Source organism: Coregonus clupeaformis, chromosome 8 (genome assembly GCF_020615455.1).
Source record: "Coregonus clupeaformis isolate EN_2021a chromosome 8, ASM2061545v1, whole genome shotgun sequence".
In the NCBI taxonomy this organism is placed as follows: domain Eukaryota; kingdom Metazoa; phylum Chordata; class Actinopteri; order Salmoniformes; family Salmonidae; genus Coregonus; species Coregonus clupeaformis.
In genome coordinates, this window is record NC_059199.1 from 35,753,344 (window position 1) to 35,775,212 (window position 21,869).

A 21,869-nucleotide genomic window follows, 5' to 3' on the forward strand; every position below is an offset into this window, starting at 1 on the left:
TTCCCTGTTTGTGATAAGGAAATTGTGTGTGTGTATGTGTCACCATTTGTGACAAACACAAGGCCTCTTACATATCACTGTACCTTCTATCAGTTAGAAGGATGGCCATCCATAACTGTAAGGCCATAGACTCACTGATACATGTTTGTCTGTAAGGCCATTTTAGGGCCGCTGTCAATATATTGAAGCGCTTAACGTACCCTTCAGAGTCATGGAAATGACCGTCTAAGATCAATGACCTGTATTTGATATAATGTTCCCAACAGAAGAACTGAGTTTGGTAAGAGTGCTTTTAGCTTTACTGCCCCACCATCTTGGTACACTTTGCAGAAGGGTTTACAACTAGATCCTTTTATTCTGATTGATGATTTTAAATCCCAGATTGGAGGGCTGCTGACCACAGATTGCACATGTTTTTAAACTGGCTCTCTAATGCACTTTGCACTGTTTTAACTTCCATTCATTGTTATGTTTATGTTGTGTTGTGTCTCATGTGTAACTAACTATACTTATGCTGCTTTCTTGGCCAGGGCTCATATGAAAATGAGATCTCAATGTGACTTCTCTGCATGAATAAAGGATTATTCGTAATTAATTTCTAAACACATTATTTTCTTCATGAAATGTTTATGTTGCGTCATTTTGAATTTAATCGAACACATTCTCTGCAACAATAATCACTCATATTTCGAAAACGATTGTGCAACATGCTGGGACAATGATTACATTAATAGAATTCAATATAATAATGAATCTACGATTACAGAATTATTCAACAGAAAAACAATCAACCAATACACAGTAATGTACGTCCTGAGAAAATGTGTAATTTACGTGTGAACCAATATGTGTTTTCATATCCCATTAACTATGTCCAGTTGGTGCATCCATCCCCCTTTCATAATCACCCCCTAGCTAATTGAAGATCTTCATAAGTAATAATATAACATTCCATACTCCCTCCGGTCCCTCTTGTATGTATTGGTAAAAAGCTATTGATAGTGGTGCAGGATGTTGTATTAGTTGTATAGACTGAGCCAGCCCATTCTGAGTCATGAGGACTGAGCCAGCCCATTCTGAGTCATGAGGACTGAGCCAGGCTATTCTGAGTCATGAGGACTGAGGCCAGTGTTATTATGAGGATAGAGGGTTATTACCTCCCGAGTGGCGCAGTGGTCTAGTTGTTCCACTAGAGATCCTGGTTCGAATCCAGGCTCTGTTGTAGCCGGCCGCGACCGGGAGACCCATGGGGCGGCGCACAATTGGCCCAGTGTCGTCCAGGGTAGGGGAGGGCAGGGATGTAGCGCAGTTGGTAGAGCATGCCGTTTGCAACGCCAGGGTTGTGGGTTCGATTCCCACAGGGGGCCAGTATAATAATGTATGCACTCACTAACTGTAAGTTGCTCTGGATAAGAGCGTATGATAAAATATAAATAATAACACATTTTAAAAGGAAAAATAATACATTAAAAATGTTGCTGCGCATTATGAGGAAGGAGAGAAGAAGAGAGGCTGATTATTGGCCTGATCTCAGGCTGAGTATTGTCCAGATGTTCAGCCTTATTGTGACTATGACAACACACATCCTACCAGAGGTTATTTTACTCCTCATCTCTCTCTGTCACACATGCACACGCACACACACGCACACTATTTGCCTCTCTCTTCCTCTCCCTGTTCTGAGTGCAGCTCCCCCTCATATGACTGTGGCTAATGGTACATTCCCAGCTCCTAGCTGTGTGATTAGTACATTCCTAGCTCCTAGCCGTGTGATTGGTACATTCCCAGCTCCTAGCTGTGTGATTGGTACATTTCCAGCTCCTAGCCGTGTGATTGGTACATTCCCAGCTCCTAACCGTGTGATTGGTACATTCCCAGCTCCTAGCCGTGTGATTGGTACATTCCCATCTCCAGCTCCTAGCCTTGCTGAAGCCTCTCTGTCTCCACTGCCAGACAGCCTGCAGGGAGCAGCTCTATCCTTTCAGACAGCCAGTGTGTGTCGGGGAGAACGTTGCTGCCGTGTTTCTGTGTGTGAGAGTGTGTGTGTGTAATAATATATGTGTGCATGACTGTGTGTTTGTGTGTGCGTATGAGTTAGTGGTTTAAGCAGCCTCTTAGGATGAGAGGCAGAGAGAGACAGACGGTGCTGTGATTGAGAGTTGGCAACATCACCTCTCTGCCGCCTCACCCAGTCCTCATTCTGCCCTCTGCTCCTCTCCCTTTCCTCTGGCTCTGATCTACAACACCGCTGTGATGTCTTCTTCTCCAGGATACATGGACGGCAGCCAGAGGAATAGCTGTAGGTACCCACCATAGATATACATACAGTATATATGCATATAATACAGTGCTCTAATTCTATTTCTATGGTACCGACGCCAGCTTTTCTTGGTTTATTTATTTGTTTAGTTTTTTGTTTGTGTCAGGATGTCTACACGCTAAGGTATCGGGGACTAGCAGATGTTGATCCATGCTTGATTATTATATATTTTTAATATTTGTGGATATGTGTCTTCTCCTTCCTGGTAGACTTGTTTTTATCTTACTTTCTTTTCCAGTTTTCATGGTCACAGTTGTCTAGTAGATTAATCTCTAAACGGGTTGGATTTTGTTTCAAATGTGTATGGAATTAATATTAACATGATTTGATGTGTGTGGTGTAAAGCCCTGTGTTCTGCTAGCAGAGACCACCTGGTTTAACAGGTGTTATGGGGGAAGAGGGTGTTGTCTTCCTGCTGGAGCTCATATTTTGTACTGAACTGAACACAGCACTGAGTCTGGCTGATAGAGAAGAAGAAGAGATAAACAAACAGAGCGAGAGAGAGATGCGGCATTGTGTTGTGTGACAAAACTGCACTTTTTAGAGTGGCCTTTTATTGTCCCCAGCACAAGGTGCACCTGTGTAATGATCATGCTGTTTAATCAGCTTCTTGATATGCCACACCTGGGATGGATTATCTTGGCAAAAGAGAAATGCTCACGAACAGGGATGTAAACTAATTTGTGCATAACATTTGAGAGAAATAAGCTTTTTGTGCGTATGGAACATTTCTGGGATCTTTTATTTCAGCTCATGAAACATGGGACCAACACTTTACATGTTGCGTTTATATTTTTGTTCAGTATATAATCAAACACATTCTCAGCAGCAGTAATCATTACAATTTTGAAAACTATTGTGCAACATGCTGGGACAATAATTGCATTCATAGAATGAAATAGAACGTATAATGACCCTGTAGAATTATTCAATGTCCTGAGACATTCATGTCGCATGGTCTATTAACACAGCCACTCATTTTGAGTGCAGATGAAGATTGGATGGTTTCCGTGGGATGGTTTGACAGTGTTTAGGAAAGAGATGGGACAGGAGGACAGAGTTAAGAAAGGACAGGACAACAGGATAGGACAGGACAGAGTTAGGACAGGAAAGAGATAGGATAGGACAGAACAGAGTTAGGACAGGAAAGAGATAGGATAGGACAGAACAGAGTTAGGACAGGACAGAGATAGAACAGAACAGAACAGAACAGGAACAGGAACAGGACAGAGATAGGAGAGGGCAGTATAGAACAGGACATGATGAAAGGACAGGACAGTGAACATTGGTCTCTGTGATCTATTGAAAAGCTTCACAATAACAGTGCTGTAGAGGAGAGGGAACATTAGCTGGTGGCTCTGAATAGCCCTCTATGATGAAAGCCAGAGGGAACTAGCAACATTATCAAAGCCAAAGAGAGAAAATGAAAGGAGAAGCTACTGTATATTGAAGGAATTAAAGGTTGCCCCCAAAGCATTGTTTATGGTGTCTGTGTGTGTGTGTGTGTGTGTGTGTGTGTGTGTGTGTGTGTGTGTGTGGGGGGGGTTCAAAATGAACATTAGATTGTTTAATGGCAGTGAATGTTTAGTGCTCTAACAGAGTGTTGTTAATTTGGCTCTGCCAGCTCTCTCTAGGATGTTGAGTGGACCTGACAGCAGTAGAGTGACTCAGTTTCCCGCAGGTTCCCACTCCTACGCTCTTCTTGTCTGCACAAACCAAAGTAAAATGCAGATAGTCTGGGCACTGTGTTCCAGTGAGTATTGTAGTGGAAGCTCCACTGTGAATGTGTGTGTGTGTGTGTGTGTGTGTGTGTGTGTGTTTGCTTTGCCATAATCAGTATAGCTCCTGTACGTACGCTGGATGCAAATGAAGCTATTCAACAAAGCAAACAAAGACAGAGAAGTCTTCTCGTTCTGGCATTTATTGGTTCACTTTGTCATGAGCTGCTCACCATCAGTTCACTTTGTCATGAGCTGCTCACCATCAGTTCACTTTGTCATGAGCTGCTCACCATCAGTTCACTTTGTCATGAGGCACTCGATAAGTGAATTAAATTAATCCTGGGTGCCAGACGAGCACAGATGTGCATGCTGCTATCCCTAACCCTAACCCTAGCTTCATATCCATATCCTGGTTTAACCCTAGTACCAACCACAACCCTAACCCTAGGTTCTTGTCCACATCCCGGTTCAACCACAACCCTAACACTAGCTTCATGTCCACATCCCAGTTCAACCCTAACCCTAGTCTCAACCACAACCCTAACCCTAACCCTAGCTTCATGTCCACATCCTGGTTCAACCCTAACCCTAGCCTCAATCACTAACCCTAACCCATTCCAACTCTCCACTATTAACATTGCAAGTTATTTTCATGTTGGCTACTGCCTTGCTGGAAATCTGAACATTTCAGAGAAAGACACCTGCAATCTAAAATTAACATTGCATAAATACACTGCTACAACTGTCAAGAATGTGAGGTTTGTCAGGCCTGTAGTTTTTTATTTGAGTGAAAATCTGCTTTTTAAATATATTAGTTTATATGAACCAAAGGAGGATGCCTTGCTTCATGCTGAATAATTCTATATTTCTTATCTAATTATAGACAATCATTTGAGCTGATGCGTTTCAGAAGAGTAAGGGAGGGAAACTGTCAGCATTGTCCTGTATTGTGAACAATGTGTCCTCACAGAATACTAATATAATTGTACTGCTTATATGCTTCATCAGTGAACCTTGGTCATCCATTCTCATTACAAACCATTAAGAGTTATTATGCAGTAATAGTAGTACACACGCCTCTGTTTATTGGTTAGGGTGGAATATGTTTAAATACAGATTTTTCTATCAGTCAACATACAAATATCTTATTTGACAGCATATACGGTGACTAACATGATTCAATCATCTTGGCACAGTACATATGACTCATTTCATATTTATAACATGCGTGCAGTTTTATTATGTCAAGTCGAGTGGACACACAATCTACAAGGGCAGAATATCTTTATTTCTCAGGGTTAACAACGTCGGCGCCAACCAACCACAGTAATGAATCACACTGGAGTCCCTTAGGAACCCCACTATTCATCCTCAAACAAAACACGACCCACACACGTATGCACTTACACAGGCACACGCACAAACACACACACATAAAACATCACAGACACTCAAATACTGTACACACACATGCACACACTTCTGAAAAGAGTGGAAGGAACCAACCACACTCAGCAGCACACATACAACGAGAAAGAGTGGAAAGGCAAGAGAGTGATGGAGAGAAAGAGGGGTAGCTAAAGAGAGAAAGGGGGAGAGAGAGACTGGGGACAGCTGCTGATAATGGGGACATCAACTGTACCCTCTCTCTTTCTTTCTCTGTCTCTCTCTCCCTTTCTGTCTCTCTCTCTCCCTTTCTCTGTCTCTCTCTCCCTTTCTCTCTCTCTCTCTCTCCCTTTCTCTCTCTCCCTTTCTCGCTCTCCCTTTCTCTGTCTCTCTCTCCCTTTCTCTCTCTCCCTTTCTCGCTCTCCCTTTCGTGTCTTAGATCGGTCTTATATAACGGTCTTTCCCTGTCTGGGAGAAACATTCAGCTGAAGTGACACTGTGTCGTTTAAACCTCCAGGCTCTGTCATCATCCAAACAGATAGAGACGGTCAGTTGTTTCTCTGTCTTCGCCCAGACAGATAGAGATGGTCAGTTACTGCTCTGTCATCAGCCAGACAGAGATGGTCAGTTGCTTCTCTGTCATCGTACAGACAGACAGAGATGGTCAGTTGCTGCTCTGTCATCAGCCAGACAGAGATGGTCAGTTGCTGCTCTGTCATCGTACAGACAGACAGAGATGGTCAGTTGCTGCTCTATCTTCGCCCAGACAGACAGAGATGGTCAGTTACTGCTCTGTCATCAGCCAGACAGAGATGGTCAGTTGCTGCTCTGTCATCGTACAGACAGACAGAGATGGTCAGTTGCTACCCAAAGGCCTGACATCGAAGCATTCTGTATCAAATTATTTCATGTAACAGATCAACACTAGATGCTGTACATACACCTGTAATCTACACTAGTAACCATTCATTGTAATTTGAGTTAAGTGTTAAATGCCCAGTGCAGTCAAAAACGTGATTTTCCTGTGTTTTATATATATTTCCACACTATGAGGTTGGAATAATACTGTGAAATTTTGAAAATGATGATAATGCCCTTTTAGTGTAAGAGCTGAAAAGACTGCCTGAAATTTCAGCCTGTTTTGGTGGGATGGAGTTTTGGCCTGCCTGGTGACTAGACCAATAAGAAAGAGAGTTCCTAACCTTTCTGCCAATAACAGCTAGTTTTCAAAAAAATTGCTTTAGAAACTGCTTGTTGCTAAGAAGCTATTACAGTAAGGTACTTAACCCATAAATGATTTACTATTGAGATTTTAAAAAACGGCTGCAATGGACCTTTAAATGAAAAATGTAAATATCTCGGCCCTATGTAGCGGAGAAGGTGCCACCCCAGGTGAAGGAGGCAGAGCCTGCCCAGGTTAAGTTAAAGGAGGTGGATCCTCCCCAGGTGAAGCCAAAGGAGGTGGAGCCTGCCCAGGTGAAGCTGAAGGAGAGGCAGAAGTTCTTTGAAGAGGCATTCCAGCAAGACATGGATCAGTACCTGTCCACCGGCTACCTGCAGATCACTGAGAGGAGAGGTGAGAGCCCCCACCTTAACCCTAACGCCTTATCATCTTCAATGGAGAAGTATGGTCACAGTGACAGATGGGGTGTGTGTGTGTACTGGCGCATTTCCAATGAGGATTTACACCAGTGTTTTACCCAAAAGGCTCAGACTTAATTTTATTTTATTATCTAAGCGTGCCCGGCACCCGTGTCTCACTGGGCCATGGCTCCAGTGGACCTGCGGACCTGCACCTTCTCACAAAGCAACAGATTTGAATGATGCAGAGGTTGTTGATTCTACTTACCAGAAGTCCTTTGTATCACACTGCTGATGGAAACACAATAACAGTTCACATTAACATAAAACACTGGCGACCCACTGGTGTGGGGGTAAGTCTCATTGGAAAAGCACCATTTGTGTGTACAGTTGAAGTCGGAAGTTTACATACACCTTAGCCAAATACATTTAAACTCAGTTTTTCACAATTCCTGACGTTTAATCCTAGTAAAAATGCCCTGTCTTAGGTCAGTTAGGATCACCACTTTATTTTAAGAATGTGAAATGTCAGAATAATAGTAGAGAGAATGATTTATTTCAGCTTTTATTTCATTCATCACATTCCCAGTGGGTCAGAAGTTTGCATACACTCAATTAGTATTTGGTAGCATTGCCTTTAAATTGTTTATCTTGGGTCAAACGTTTCGGGTAGCCTTCCACAAGCTTCCCACAAAAAGTTGGGTGAATTTTGGCCCATTCCTCCAGACAGAGCTGGTGTAACTGAATCTTTGCTCACACACACTTTTTCAGTTCTGCCCAAACATTTTCTATAGGATTGAGGTCAGGGCTTTGTTGTCCTTAAGCCATTTTGCCACAACTTTGGAAGTATGCTTGGGGTCATTGTCCATTTGGAAGTCCCATATGCGACCAAGCTTTAACTTCCTGACTGATGTCTTGAGATGTTGCTTCAATATATCCACATAATTTCCCTTCCTCATGATACCATCTATTTTGTGAAGTGCACCAGTCCCTCTTGCAGCAAAGCACCCCCACAGCATGATGCTGCCACCCCCGTGCTTCACGGTTGGGATGGTGTTCTTCGGCTTGCAAGCATCCCCTTTTTCCTCCAAACATAACGATGGTCTTTAAGGCCAAACAGTTCTATTTTTGTTTCATCAGACCAGAGGACATTTCTCCAAAAAGTACGATCTTTGTCCCCATGTGCAGTTGCAAACCGTAGTCTGGCTTTTTTATGGTGGTTTTGGAGCAGTGGCTTCTTCCTTGCTGAGCGGCCTTTCAGGTTATGTCTATATAGGACTTGTTTTACTGTGGATATAGATACTTTTGTACCTGTTTCCTCCAGCATCTTCACAAGGTCCTTTGCTGTTGTTCTGGGATTGATTTGCACTTTTCGCACCAAAGTACGTTAATCTCTAGGAGACAGAATGCGTCTCCTTCCTGAGCGGTATGACGGCTGTGTGGTCCCATGGTGTTTATACTTGCGTACTATTGTTTGTACAGATGAACGTGGTACCTTCAGGCGTTTGGAAATTGCTCCTAAGGATGAACCAGACTTGTGGAGGTCTACAATTTTTTGGCTGAAGTCTTGGCTGATTTCTTTTGATTTTCCCATGATGTCAAGCAAAGAGGCACTGAGTTTGAAGGTAGGCCTTGAAATACATCCACAAGTACACCTCCAATTGACTCAAATGATGTCAATTAGCCTATCAGAAGCTTCTAAAGCCATGACATCATTTTCTGTTATTTTCCAAGCTGTTTAAAGGCACAGTCAACTTAGTGTATGTAAACTTCTGACCCACTGGAATTGTGATACAGCGAATTATAAGTGAAATAATCTGTCTGTAAACAATTGTTGGAAGAATTACTTGTGTCATGCACAAAGTAGATGTCCTAACTGACTTGCCAAAACGATAGTTTGTTAACAAGAAATTTGTGGAGTGGTTGAAAAAACGAGTTTTAATGACTCCAACCTAAGTGTATGTAAACTTCCGACTTCAACTGTATGTGTGTGTGGGTGTGGCTGGGTAATAACAGTTCCCTCTCTCTCTTTACTCTGCCCCACCCTGCTGCCCTGCTCTCCTCTCCTCCTTTCCTTGAGGTATGCCGTCTCAGCTGTCAATCATCCCTCACAGTGTACTGTGTGTTTGTGACGTATGCACCACGTGATCATAACACCGGTGTTAAAACAGATACTGTTCCTGCAAGGTGATGAATCCAGGACATGTATAGAATCAGGATAGAATCCTACAAACACCAACCTGGAATAATTTCAAAAAGGATAGAACCATACAGGCACTAACCTGGAATAATTTCAGACAGGATAGGGCCATACAGATACCAGCCTGGAATCATTTCAGATAGGATAGGGCCATACAGATACCAGCCTGGAATCATTTCAGACAGGATAGGGCCATACAGATACCAGCCTGGAATTATTTCAGACAGGATAGGGCCATACAGATACCAGCCTGGAATCATTTCAGACAGGATAGGGCCATACAGATACCAGCCTGGAATCATTTCAGACAGGATAGAACCCTAGACACCAGCCTGGAATCAATTTAGACAGGATGGAACCCTGCAGGCATCAACCTAGAAATTTCAGGGCTTATGGCAAGTCAGTCAGGATAGATGAAAAAATTTATTCAGATGAATCTCAGTTCTTTTGATGAAACAGGTTTAGGGGTTTTGTGGTGAGATGGCGCTGAATCTGCGGTTTCTGCTCATTCAAATTTAGCCACTTCCACCCCCAGAATAATAGAGTCAATTAGGTAGCATGCAAGATTTTGCTGTTAATTCCAAGATTACAATTTTTTTGCCAAGAGTAGTTAGATGGTTTTGCCAATATGATTTCTTCCGTAGTGTGTTTTAAAACATAAAAAGGCTCTTTCTGGACTCAGCCCCTTGCCGTTGCATTCTGGGTGATGACGTTTTATATGCATTGGTGACTAACGCCTGTGTCTTGCTTCTCAGGGCCAATAGGAAGCTTTTCGTCCATGGAGGTGAACGTGGACATGCTGGAGCAGATGGATCTGATGGACATCTCCGACCATGACAGCCTTGACGTCTTCCTCCACTCTGGGGGAGAGGACAACAACGCTGCCTCGCCCATGCTGGGTATGACACACAGACCCAGACACACAGACACACATGCACAGTCGGACTATCAAATAATTGGGATATACATTACTCTTACAGAATTTCTAGATATATAGCAATAAAAACTGTAAAATAGAGGCACAGAATACGTTAGAATAAAAACAAAAAGAAATGGAGGAACTTATTCAAGAAAGATCAACTGTAACATATTATAAAAATAAAGCGAACTGGATGGAAAATGGGGAAAAATGCACCAAATTATTTTTTAATCTTCAACATAGAAATGCTACCAAAAATAATTTAGTGAAACTTGTTTCAAATAACAGAGTAACCCATGATTCACCAAACAATATTTTGAAAGAGGAAGCAAAGTACCTTAAGCATATGTTTTTGTTTCAGTCTTCTCCATCTCCACTAACCGAACGTAATTGTAAGGATTTTATTTTATTAATAATGTAAAATAAACAGCTGTACAGAAAGACTCATGTAAATGCCAAATTACAGAGGAGGAACTCTTAATGCAATTAAAGCCTTTAAGTCCAGGAAAACTCCAGGGCTGGATGGCATACCAGTTGAGGTATACTAAACCTTTTTTGATGTACTCAGAGGACCGTTATTAGCATATTTTAACAACTCCTATAAAAATGGTAGATTATCAGATACTCAACATGAAGGTCTGATTTCAATATTACTGAAACAGGACCCAAGTGGTAAATATAAAGATCCAGTCCATAAAAAAATTTGTAGGCTCCTTACACTTCAGTGTTGTGATGCATACATTTGAGCAAAATGCATAGTACATAGAATTAAAAAAGTATTGTCAGATATTATTCATTCTAATCAGACAGGTTTTTTTACATAGACGATACATTGGAGATAATACTGTATACGACAAGTACTGGAAACAATAGAACACTATGAAAAATCAGGGAAACCAGGCCTAGTATTCATAGCTGACTTTGAAACGGCTTTTGATAAAGTATGACTGGAATATATATATAAATGCCTGGAATATATCAATTTTGGAGAATCTCTTATACAATGGGTTAAAGTTATGTATAGTAATCCTAGGTGTAAAATAGTAAATAATGGCTACTTCTCAGAAAGTAGTAAGCTGTCAAGAGGAGTAAAATAAACCTGTCCACTATCGGCATATCTATTTATTATGGCCATCGAAATGTTAGTTATTAAAATCAGATCAAACAATAATATCAAGGACCTAGAAATCCAGGGCTTAAAAACAAAGTTGTCATTGTACGCTGATGATTCATGTTTTCTTTTAAATCCACAATCTGGATCCCTCCACAGGCTCATAGAAAATCGAGATAATATTTCTAACCTCTCTCGATTACAACCAAAGTGTACTATATTAAGTATTGGATCACTAAAAAAGAACACTTTCACATTACTGTGCAGTTTACCAATAAAATAGTCTGATGGTGAAGTGGACATACTCTGTATTTACATCCCGAAAGAAAGAAATTATCTCACTACAATACATTTTTAATAGAATGTTAGCAAAAATAGATAAGATCTTGCTACCATGGAAAGTAAAATACCTGTCTATTTGTGAGAAAATCACCCTGATTAACTCTTTTGTCATATCCCAGTTGACCTATTTGCATATTGCCTTGCCTACACCTAGCGACTTGTTTTTTTAATTATATGAGCAAAAAAGATTCCATTTTATTTGGAACGGCAAGCCAGACAAAATTAAACAGGCCTATTTATATAATGAATATGAATTCGGAGAGCAGAAATTATTAAATATTAAAGCATTAGACTTCTCACTAAAGGCTTCAGTCATACAAAAGTTACACTTAAATCCAAACTGGTTATCTAGCAGATTAGTAAAAATGTCTCACCCCATGTTCAAGAATAGCCTTTTTCCCTTTATTCGGATTACAACCTCTCACATTTGGTTATTTAAAAATGAAAATTTTAAAACAAGCCATAGAAAGTTGGTTACAATTTCAGTTTAATCCACCAGAAAAGACAGAACAAATATTACAACAAATATTATGGTTAAACTCAAATATACTAATTGATTTGAGAAACAGTATAATCTTTGTAAATGATATAAATAGGACTGGTGGAGTTGTCACACATGCAGATAACAAAAATATATGGAAATGTCTGCTCTACTCAAAATTCCAACCAACTAATTGCAGCATTAGCGCAAAAAGGGAAAAGGCAAGTGGAAGGGGGGAGTTGTCTGTCAGCCCTGCATTAAAGACCAAAATTGGTTAAAGAAATTTATGATAAATAAATAATTATACCAGTTTAATTTAAAGACCAAACAATTGACAGCTTTTTTATTTTTTTATTTATTTCACCTTTATTTAACCAGGTAAGCCAGTTGAAAACAGGTTCTCATTTACAACTGCGACCTGGCCAAGATAAAGCAAAGTAGTGCAATAAAAACAACACAGAGTTACATATGGGGTAAAAAAAAAACATAAAGTCAGAAATACAACAGAAAATATATATACAGTGTGTGCAAATGTAGCAAGTTATGGAGGTAAGGCAATAAATAGGCTATAGTGCAGAATAATTACAATAGTATTAACACTGGAATGCTAGATGTGCAAGAGATTATGTGCAAATAGAGATACTGGGGTGCAAAAGAGCAAATTAAATAACAATATAGGGATGAGGTAGTTGGGTGGGCTAATTTCAGATGGGCTGTGTACAGGTGCAGTGATCGGTAAGGTGCTCTGACAACTGATGCTTAAAGTTATTGGGGGAGATAAGAGTCTCCAGCTTCAGAGATTTTTGCAATTCGTTCCAGTCATTGGCAGCAGAGAACTGGAAGGAATGGCGGCCAAAGGAGGTGTTGGCTTTGGGAATGACCAGTGAGATATACCTGCTGGAGCGCAGACTGCGGGTGGGTGCTGCTATGGTGACCAATGAGCTAAGATAAGGCGGGGATTTGCCTAGCAGTGATTTATAGATGGCCTGGAGCCAGTGGGTTTGACGACCGAACATGTAGTGAGGACCAGCCAACAAGAGCGTACAGGTCACAGTGGTGGGTAGTGTATGGGGCTTTGGAGACAAAACGGATGGCACTGTGATAGACTACATCCAATTTGCTGAGTAGAGTGTTGGAGGCTATTTTGTAAATGACATCGCCGAAGTCAAGGATCGGTAGGATAGTCAGTTTACTGAGGGCATGTTTGGCAGCATGAGTGAAGGAGGCTTTGTTGCGAAATAGGAAGCCGATTCTAGATTTAACTTTGGATTGGAGATTCTTTATGTGAGTCTGGAAGTTGAGTTTACAGTCTAACCAGACACCTAGATATTTGTAGTTGTCCACATACTCTAGGTCAGACCACGTCGAGAGTGGTGATTCTAGTCGGGTGGGCGGGTGCTAGCAGCGTTCGATTGAAAAGCATGCATTTAGTTTTACTAGTGTTTAAGAGCAGTTGAAGGCTACTGAAGGATTGTTGTATGGCATTGAAGCTCGTTTGGAGGTTTGTTAACACAGTGTCCAATGAAGGGCCAGATGTATACAAAATGGTGTCGTCTGCGTAGAGGTGGATCTGAGAGTCACCAGCAGCAAGAGCGACATCATTGATATACACGGAGAAAAGTGTCGGCCCAAGAATTGAACCCTGTGGCACCCCCATAGAGACTGCCATAGGTCCAGACAACAGGCCCTCCGATTTGACACACTGAACTCTATCTGAGAAGTAGTTGGTGAACCAGGCGAGGCAGTCATTTGAGAAACCAAGGCTATTTAGTCTGCCAATAAGAATGCGGTGGTTGACAGAGTCGAAAGCCTTGGCCAGGTCGATGAAGACGGCTGCACAGTACTGTCTATTATCAATCGCGGTTATAATATCGTTTAGGACCTTGAGCGTGGCTGAAGTGCACCCGTGACCAGCTCGAAACCGGATTGCATAGCGGAGAAGGTACGGTGGTATTCGAAATGGTCGATGATCTGTTTGTTAACTTGGCTTTCGAATACTTTCGAAAGGCAGGGCAGGATGGATATAGGTCTGTAGCAGTTTGGATCTAGAGTGTCACCCCCTTTGAAGAGGGGGATGACCGCGGCAGCTTTCCAATCTCTGGGGATCTCAGACGTTATGAAAGAGAGGTTGAACAGACTAGTAATAGGGGTTGCGACAATTTCGGCGGCTAGTTTTAGGAAGAAAGGGTCCAGATTGTCTAGCCCAGCTGATTTGTAGGGGTCCAGATTTTGCAGCGCTTTCAAAACATCAGCTGTCTGAATTTGTGTGAAGGAGAAGCGGGGGGCATGGGCAAGTTGCAGCAGAGGGTGCAGAGTTGGTGGCCGGGTTAGTGGTAGCCAGATGGAAAGCATGGCCAGCTGTAGCAAAATGCTTGTTGAAATTCTCGATTATTGTAGATTTATCGGTGGTGATAGTGTTTCCTAGCCTCAGTGCAGTGGGCAGCTGGGAGGAAGTGCTCTTATTCTCCATGGACTTTACAGTGTCCCAAAACTTTTGGAGTTAGTGCTACAGGATGCAAATTTCTGTTTGAAAAAGTTAGCCTTTGCTTTCCTGACTGCTTGTGTATATTGGTTCCTAACTTCCTGAAAAGTTGCATATCGCGGGGGCTATTTGATGCTAATGCTGTACGCCACAGGATGTTTTTGTGCTGGTCAAGGGCAGTCAAGTCTGAGGAGAACCAGGGGCTATATCGGTTCTTAGTTCTGTATTTTTGAATGGGGCATGTTTATTTAAGATTGAGAGGAAATTACTTTTAAGGAACAACCAGGCATCCTCTACTGACGGAATGAGATCTATATCCATCCAGGATACCTGGGCCAGGTCAATTAGGAAGGCCTCCTCGCTAAAGTGTTTTAGGGAGCGTTTGACAGTGATGAGGGGTGGTCGTTTGACCGCGGACCCGTTACGGACGCAGGCAATAAGGCAGTGATCGCTGAGATCCTGGTTGAAGACAGCTGAGGTGTATTTAGAGGGTATATTAGTCAGGATGATATCTGTGAGGGTACCCATGTTTAAGGATTTAGGGTTGTACCTGGTAGGTTCGTTGATAATTTGCGTGAGGTTGAGGGCATCTAGCTTGGATTGTAGGATGGCTGGGGTATTAAGCATATCCCAATTTAGGTCACCAAGCAGTACAAACTCAGAGGATAAATGGGGGGCAATCAATTCACATATGGTGTCCAGGGCACAGCTGGGGGCTGAGGGGGTCTGTAGCAAGCGGCAACAGTGAGAGACTTATTTCTGGAAAGGTGGATTTTTAGAAGTAGAAGCTCAAACTGTTTGGGCACAGACCTGGATAGTATGATAGAGCTCTGCAGGCTATCTCTACAGTAGATTGCAACTCCACCCCCTTTGGCAGTTCTATCTAGACGGAAAATGTTATAGTTGGGGATGGAAATTTCAGAATTTTTGGTGGCCTTCCTAAGCCAGGATTCAGACACTGCTAGAACATCAGGGTTGGCAGAGTGTGCTAACGCAGTGAATAACTCAAACTTAGGAAGTAGACTTCTGATATTTATGTGCAAGAAACCAAGACTTTTGCGATTACAGAAGTCAACAAATGATAGCTCCTGGGGAGTAGGAGTGATACTGGGGGCTGCAGGGCCTGGGTTAGCCTCTACATCACCAGAGGAACAGAGGAGGACTAGAATAAGGATACGGCTAAAGGCTTTAAGAACTGGTCTTCTAGTGCGTTGGGTACATAGAATAAAGGGGGCAGATTTCCGGGTGTTATAGAAAAGATTCAGGGCATTATGAACAGACAAGGATATGGAAGGATATGAGTAAAGTGGAGGTAAACCTAAGCGTTGGGTAACACTGAAAGAGATAGTATCTCTAGAGGCATCAATTGAGTCGGTCTGTGAGTGTATGGGTGGAGGGACAAAGGAGCTAACCAAGGCAGGTTTAGCTAGGCTGGGGGGTCTACAGTGATATAGTACAATTAGAAATAACCAAACAACAATAAACTAACCATGTTTGGGCTGAGGCTAAACATAAACAGGATGTAGTACCGTAAAAAGGAACAGTCCAGCAGATATCAGCTGTATAGCTGAGTTATCATAAGGTCCGGTGGTGAAGCGCTAGTGAGTAAGAGGCCACGGCTAGCGTGTGCCACGTCCGTTTTGTTGTAGCCAGCTGGTAGCGATGAATCCGGAGTTAAAGGTCCAGTGATTCAGTGATGCCGGCGGAAAAACTGATATGTTCTGGGTCGATAACACGCAGTGCTGACTGGCCGAATATCCGGTGATCAATGTCCAGTGATTAAAATTAATCCCGCGGAAAAAAATCAAATGTTCTGGGTAAAACACCGCTAGCTGTGGCTAATAGCAAGTAGCTAGTTCAGTTTAGTGAGTAAGCGTGTGCTAACGGGCCAGGGCTAGCAGATGGATGGAATCTTCGTGGTTACTGTGCCATATAGACTGCAAAATAGATGGGAAAATATTTTCGATGTACCGATTCCATGTCACATGGTTTATGAACTGATACACAAAACAACGCTAGATTCAAAACTTAGTTTTTCCATTTAAATTATTATACAAAATTCTTGCAACCAATAGAATGTTATATATACAGTGGGGAGAACAAGTATTTGATACACTGCCGATTTTGCAGGTTTTCCTACTTACAAAGCATATAGAGGTCTCCTGAGTGGCGCAGTGGTCTAAGGCACTGCATCGCAGTGCTAACTGTGCTACTAGAGATCCTGGTTCGAATCCAGGCTCTGTCGCAGCCGGCCGCGACCGGGAGACTCATGGGCGGCGCACAATTGGCCCAGCGTCGTCCAGGGTAGGGGAGGGAATGGCCGGCAGGGATGTAGCTCAGTTGATAGAGCATGGCGTTTGCAACGCCAGGGTTGTGGGTTCGTTTCCCATGGGGGGCCAGTATAACAAAAAAAAAATAATGTATTCACTAACTGTAAGTCGCTCTGGATAAGAGCGTCTGCTAAATGACTAAAATGTAAATGTAGGTCTGTAATTTTTATCATAGGTACACTTCAACCGTGAGAGACGGAATCTAAAACAAAAATCCAGAAAATCACATTGTATGATTTTTAAGTAATTAATTTGCATTTTATTGCATGACATAAGTATTTGATACATCAGAAAAGCAGAACTTAATATTTGGTACAGAAACCTTTGTTTGCAATTACAGAGATCATACATTTCCTGTAGGTCTTGACCAGGTTTGCACACACTGCAGCAGGGATTTTGGCCCACTCTTCCATACAGACCTTCTCCAGATCCTTCAGGTTTCGGGGCTGTCGCTGGGCAATACGGACTTCCAGCTCCCTCCAAAGATTTTCTATTGGGTTCAGGTCTGGAGACTGGCTAGGCCACTCCAGGACCTTGAGATGCTTCTTACGGAGCCACTCCTTAGTTGCCCTGGCTGTGTGTTTCGGGTCGTTGTCATGCTGGAAGACCCAGCCACGACCCATCTTCAATGCTCTTACTGAGGGAAGGAGGTTGTTGGCCAAGATCTCGCGATACATGGCCCCATCCATCCTCCCCTCAATACGGTGCAGTCGTCCTGTCCCCTTTGCAGAAAAGCATCCCCAAAGAATGATGTTTCCACCTCCATGCTTCACGGTTGGGATGGTGTTCTTGGGGTTGTACTCATCCTTCTTCTTCCTCCAAACACGGCGAGTGGAGTTTAGACCAAAAAGCTCTATTTTTGTCTCATCAGACCACATGACCTTCTCCCATTCCTCCTCTGGATCATCCAGATGGTCATTGGCAAACTTCAGACGGGCCTGGACATGCGCTGGCTTGAGCAGGGGGACCTTGCGTGCGCTGCAGGATTTTAATCTATGATGGCGTAGTGTGTTACTAATGGTTTTCTTTGAGACTGTGGTCCCAGCTCTCTTCAGGTCATTGACCAGGTCCTGCCGTGTAGTTCTGGGCTGATCCCTCACCTTCCTCGTGATCATTGATGCCCCACGAGGTGAGATCTTGCATGGAGCCCCAGACCGAGGGTGATTGACCGTCATCTTGAACTTCTTCCATTTTCTAATAATTGCGCCAACAGTTGTTGCCTTCTCACCAAGCTGCTTGCCTATTGTCCTGTAGCCCATCCCAGCCTTGTGCAGGTCTACAATGTTATCCCTGATGTCCTTACACAGCTCTCTGGTCTTGGCCATTGTGGAGAGGTTGGAGTCTGTTTGATTCAGTGTGTGGACAGGTGTCTTTTATACAGGTAACGAGTTCAAACAGGTGTAGTTAATACAGGTACTGAGTGGAGAACAGGAGGGCTTAAAGAAAAACGAACAGGTCTGTGGGAGCCGGAATTCTTACTGGTTGGTAGGTGATCAAATACTTATGTCATGCAATAAAATGCAAATTAATTACTTAAAAATCATACAATATGATTTTCTGGATTTTTGTTTTAGATTCCGTCTCTCACAGTTGAAGTGTACCTATGATAGAAATTACAGACCTCTACATGCTTTGTAAGTAGGAAAACCTGCAAAATCGGCAGTGTATCAAATACTTGTTCTCCCCACTGTATATGGGGGATACAACCATCCCAGCTCTGCAGATTTGGCTGCGAAGAGACAGAATCATTAGATCATTTGTTTTGGTACTGTCCATATGTACAGTTGAAGTCGGAAGTTTACATGCACCTTAGCCAAATACATTTAAACCCAGTTTTTCACAATTCCTGACATTTAATCCTAGTAAAAATGCCCTGTCTTAGGTCAGTTAGGTTTACCACTTTATTTTAAGAATGTGAAATGTCAGAATAATAGTAGAGAGAATGATCTATTTCAGCTTTTATTTCTTTCATCACATTCCCAGTGGGTCAGAAGTTTACATACACTCAATTAGTATTTGGTAGCATTGCCTTTAAATGATTTAACTTGGGTCAAACATTTCGGGTAGCCTTCCACAAGCTTCCCACAATAAGTTAGGTGAATTTTGGCCCATTCCTCCAGACAGAGCTGGTGTAACTGAGTCAGGTTTGTAGGCCTCCTTGCTCGCACACACTTTTTCAGTTCTGCCCACAAATTGTCTATAGGATTGAGGTCAGGGCATTGTGATGGCCACTCCAATACCTTGACATTGTTGTCCTTAAGCCATTTTTCCACAACTTTGGAAGTATGCTTGGGGTCATTGTCCATTTGGAAGACCCATTTGGGACCAAGCTTTAACTTCCTGACTGATGTCTTGAGATGTTGCTTCAATATATCCACATAATTTTCCTTCCTCATGATGCCATCTATTTTGTGAAGTGCACCAGTCCCTCCTGCAGCAAAGCACCCCCACAGCATGATGCTGCCACCCCAGTGCTTCACGGTTGAGATGGTGTTCTTCGGCTTGCAAGACCCCCCTTTTTCCTCCAAACATAACAATGGTCATTATGGCCAAACAGTTCTATTTTTGTTTCATCAGGCCAGAGGACATTTCTCCAAAAAGTACAATCTTTGTCCCCATGTGCAGTTGCAAAACGTAGTCTGGCTTTTTTATGGCAGTGTTGGAGCAGTGGCTTCTTCCTTGCTGAGCGGCCTTTCAGGTTATGTCAATATATGACTAGTTTTACTGCGGATATAGATACTTTTGTACCTGTTTCCTCCAGAATCTTCACAAGGTCCTTTGCTGTTGTTCTAGGATTTATTTGCACTTTTCGCACCAAAGTACGTTCATCTCTAGGAGACAGAACGCGTCTCCTTCCTGAGCGGTATGACGGCTGCGTGGTCCCATGGTGTTTATACTTGCGTACTATAGTTTGTACAGATGAACGTGGTACCTTCAGGCGTTTGGAAATTGCTCCCAAGGTTGAACCAGACTTGTGGAGGTCTACAATTTTTTTTCTGAGGTCTTGGCTGATTTCTTTTGATTTTACCATGATGTCAAGCAAAGAGGCACTGAGTTTGAAGGTAGGCCTTGAAATACATCCACAAGTACACCTCCAATTGACTCAAATGATGTCAATTAGCCTATCAGAAGCTTCTAAAGCCATGACATCATTTTCTGTTATTTTCCAAGCTGTTTAAAGGCACAGTCAACTTAGTGTATTTAAACTTCTGACCCACTGGAATTGTGATACAGTGAATTATAAGTGAAATAATCTGTCTGTAAACAATTGTTGTAAAAATTACTTGTGTCATGCACAAAGTAGATGTCCTAACCGACTTGCCAAAACTATAGTTTGTTAACAAGACATTTGTGGAGTGGTTGAAAAACGAGTTTTAATGACCCCAACCTAAGTGTATGTAAACTTCCGACTTCAACTGTAGCTTGTTTTTGGTCGCAGGTTCAGGAATGGCTGAAGAATTGCAACATTTACCTGGAGCTAACTCTGCAAATAGCACTGCTGGGTGATTAAAAAATTCAGAGTCAATCGATCAATAATATAATAATACTTTTAGCAAAAATGTTTATCTTTAATTTACAATCTGTAGAAACTATGAGAATAGAAAGGTTCAGAACTTTTGTGAAACATCACAGCACAGTTGAAAATATTTGGCAAATAGAAGTCAAAACTGGATGGTTTTCAGAGATAGATGGGAGGGGTTGAGTGGAGCTGGAGGGTGGGACTAAAAATAGCAAGTTAACTAATGTAAAATGTACTGTGTTCGTAAAATGTATATAGGTTCAGAACTTTTGTGAAACAGCACAGTTGAAAAATATATGGCAAATAGAAATCAAAACTGGATGGTCTTCAGAGATAGACGGGAGGGGTTGAGGGTAGCTGAAGGATGGAACTAAAAACAAACAAACGATAACTATTGTAAAATATACTGTGTCCGTAAAATGTATATACTATGTATAAGCTGGAAGTAGAACCCTAAGTGTTGTTGTCCATTAGTTTACTCCAATTAGGGGAGTGCTGGTAAGGTTAGCGGAAAATAATAAAGGAAAATATATAACAAATATATATATATATTTTATATATGCATTTACAAAAAATATATATAGGGGATTGGAAATGATGCAGACAATTACATTGACGGAAGCCACAATCTATCTGCAATATTAAAGCTGATCTACCCCCCCCAGACATGCACAGCAAACATGAACTTCATACTTTGATTGATTCACGGGCACTGCACAAAACGTGCCTCCTCCGTTTTTCTCTCAGATCCAGATGTGGAGTCGTTAACCACAGAGATCACCCTGCAGGTTCCCACCCAGGCTGAGCTAAGAAACAAGCTGTCCTCCCTCTCCTCCACCTGCACTGACAGCCAGGACACCGAGGCTGGGGAGGATGATGAAGAGGATGAAGGGGGCAGGGAGGACAGCAGCCACTGTCCTGTTGGGGTGCAATCATATGAGGCAGAGGTTCCCCCCAACACCGTCCTAGCAGAGAGGCCACCAACCCCACCCAGAAGCAAGACACTTAAACACTTTGAGGACAGCAGCTCACAGGCCACATAAGGGCCAGGGTAGGAGCTAAGACACGGGCCAGGGTAGGAGCTAAGACACGGAACGCATCTAAACCCTGAGAGGATGGGAGCTAAGACACGGAACCGACCAAAACCCTGAGAGGATGGGAGCTAAGACACTGAACGGACCAAATCCCTTAGAGGGTAGGAGCTAAGATACTGAACGGACCAAAACTCTGAGAGTCTGAGAGGAATAGATGCTATGCACTGGATGCATGGAGGAAGAGAAGCATAATTTATGTTTACTGTATTTTCATCCTTTTTTGTCATGTTGACATTGTGTGGTTACAGTAGTATTCCCCCAAACTATCTTGACTTGGTAATAAACATTTCACCCCCAGTATGCCCAGTATGTCATTTCTCATACTGATACACCCCCCCTAAAAAAGCCTAAATTCCTTGGGGCATGGACTCCACAAGGTGTT

The 21,869-nt window shown here is 42.4% G+C and overlaps 1 protein-coding gene across 2 annotated transcripts; it reads left to right on the forward strand.

Annotated features, from left to right (window-relative positions):
* The first annotated feature begins 1,529 nt into the window (after positions 1-1,529).
* LOC121572927 (dysbindin) lies at positions 1,530-21,787 on the forward strand. 2 transcript variants are annotated; one of them, XM_041884965.2, is made up of 4 exons: positions 1,530-2,299; positions 6,800-7,003; positions 9,964-10,107; positions 21,141-21,787. In XM_041884965.2, exons 1-4 carry the CDS (start codon positions 2,254-2,256, stop codon positions 21,434-21,436), a joined length of 690 nt encoding a protein of 229 aa, XP_041740899.1. In that variant the 5' UTR covers positions 1,530-2,253; the 3' UTR covers positions 21,437-21,787. The 2 variants fall into 2 exon arrangements, with proteins under 2 accessions (XP_041740899.1, XP_041740900.1); XM_041884966.2 differs by having other exon boundaries at positions 1,531-2,299; positions 9,973-10,107.
* Positions 21,788-21,869: the final 82 nt, after the last annotated feature.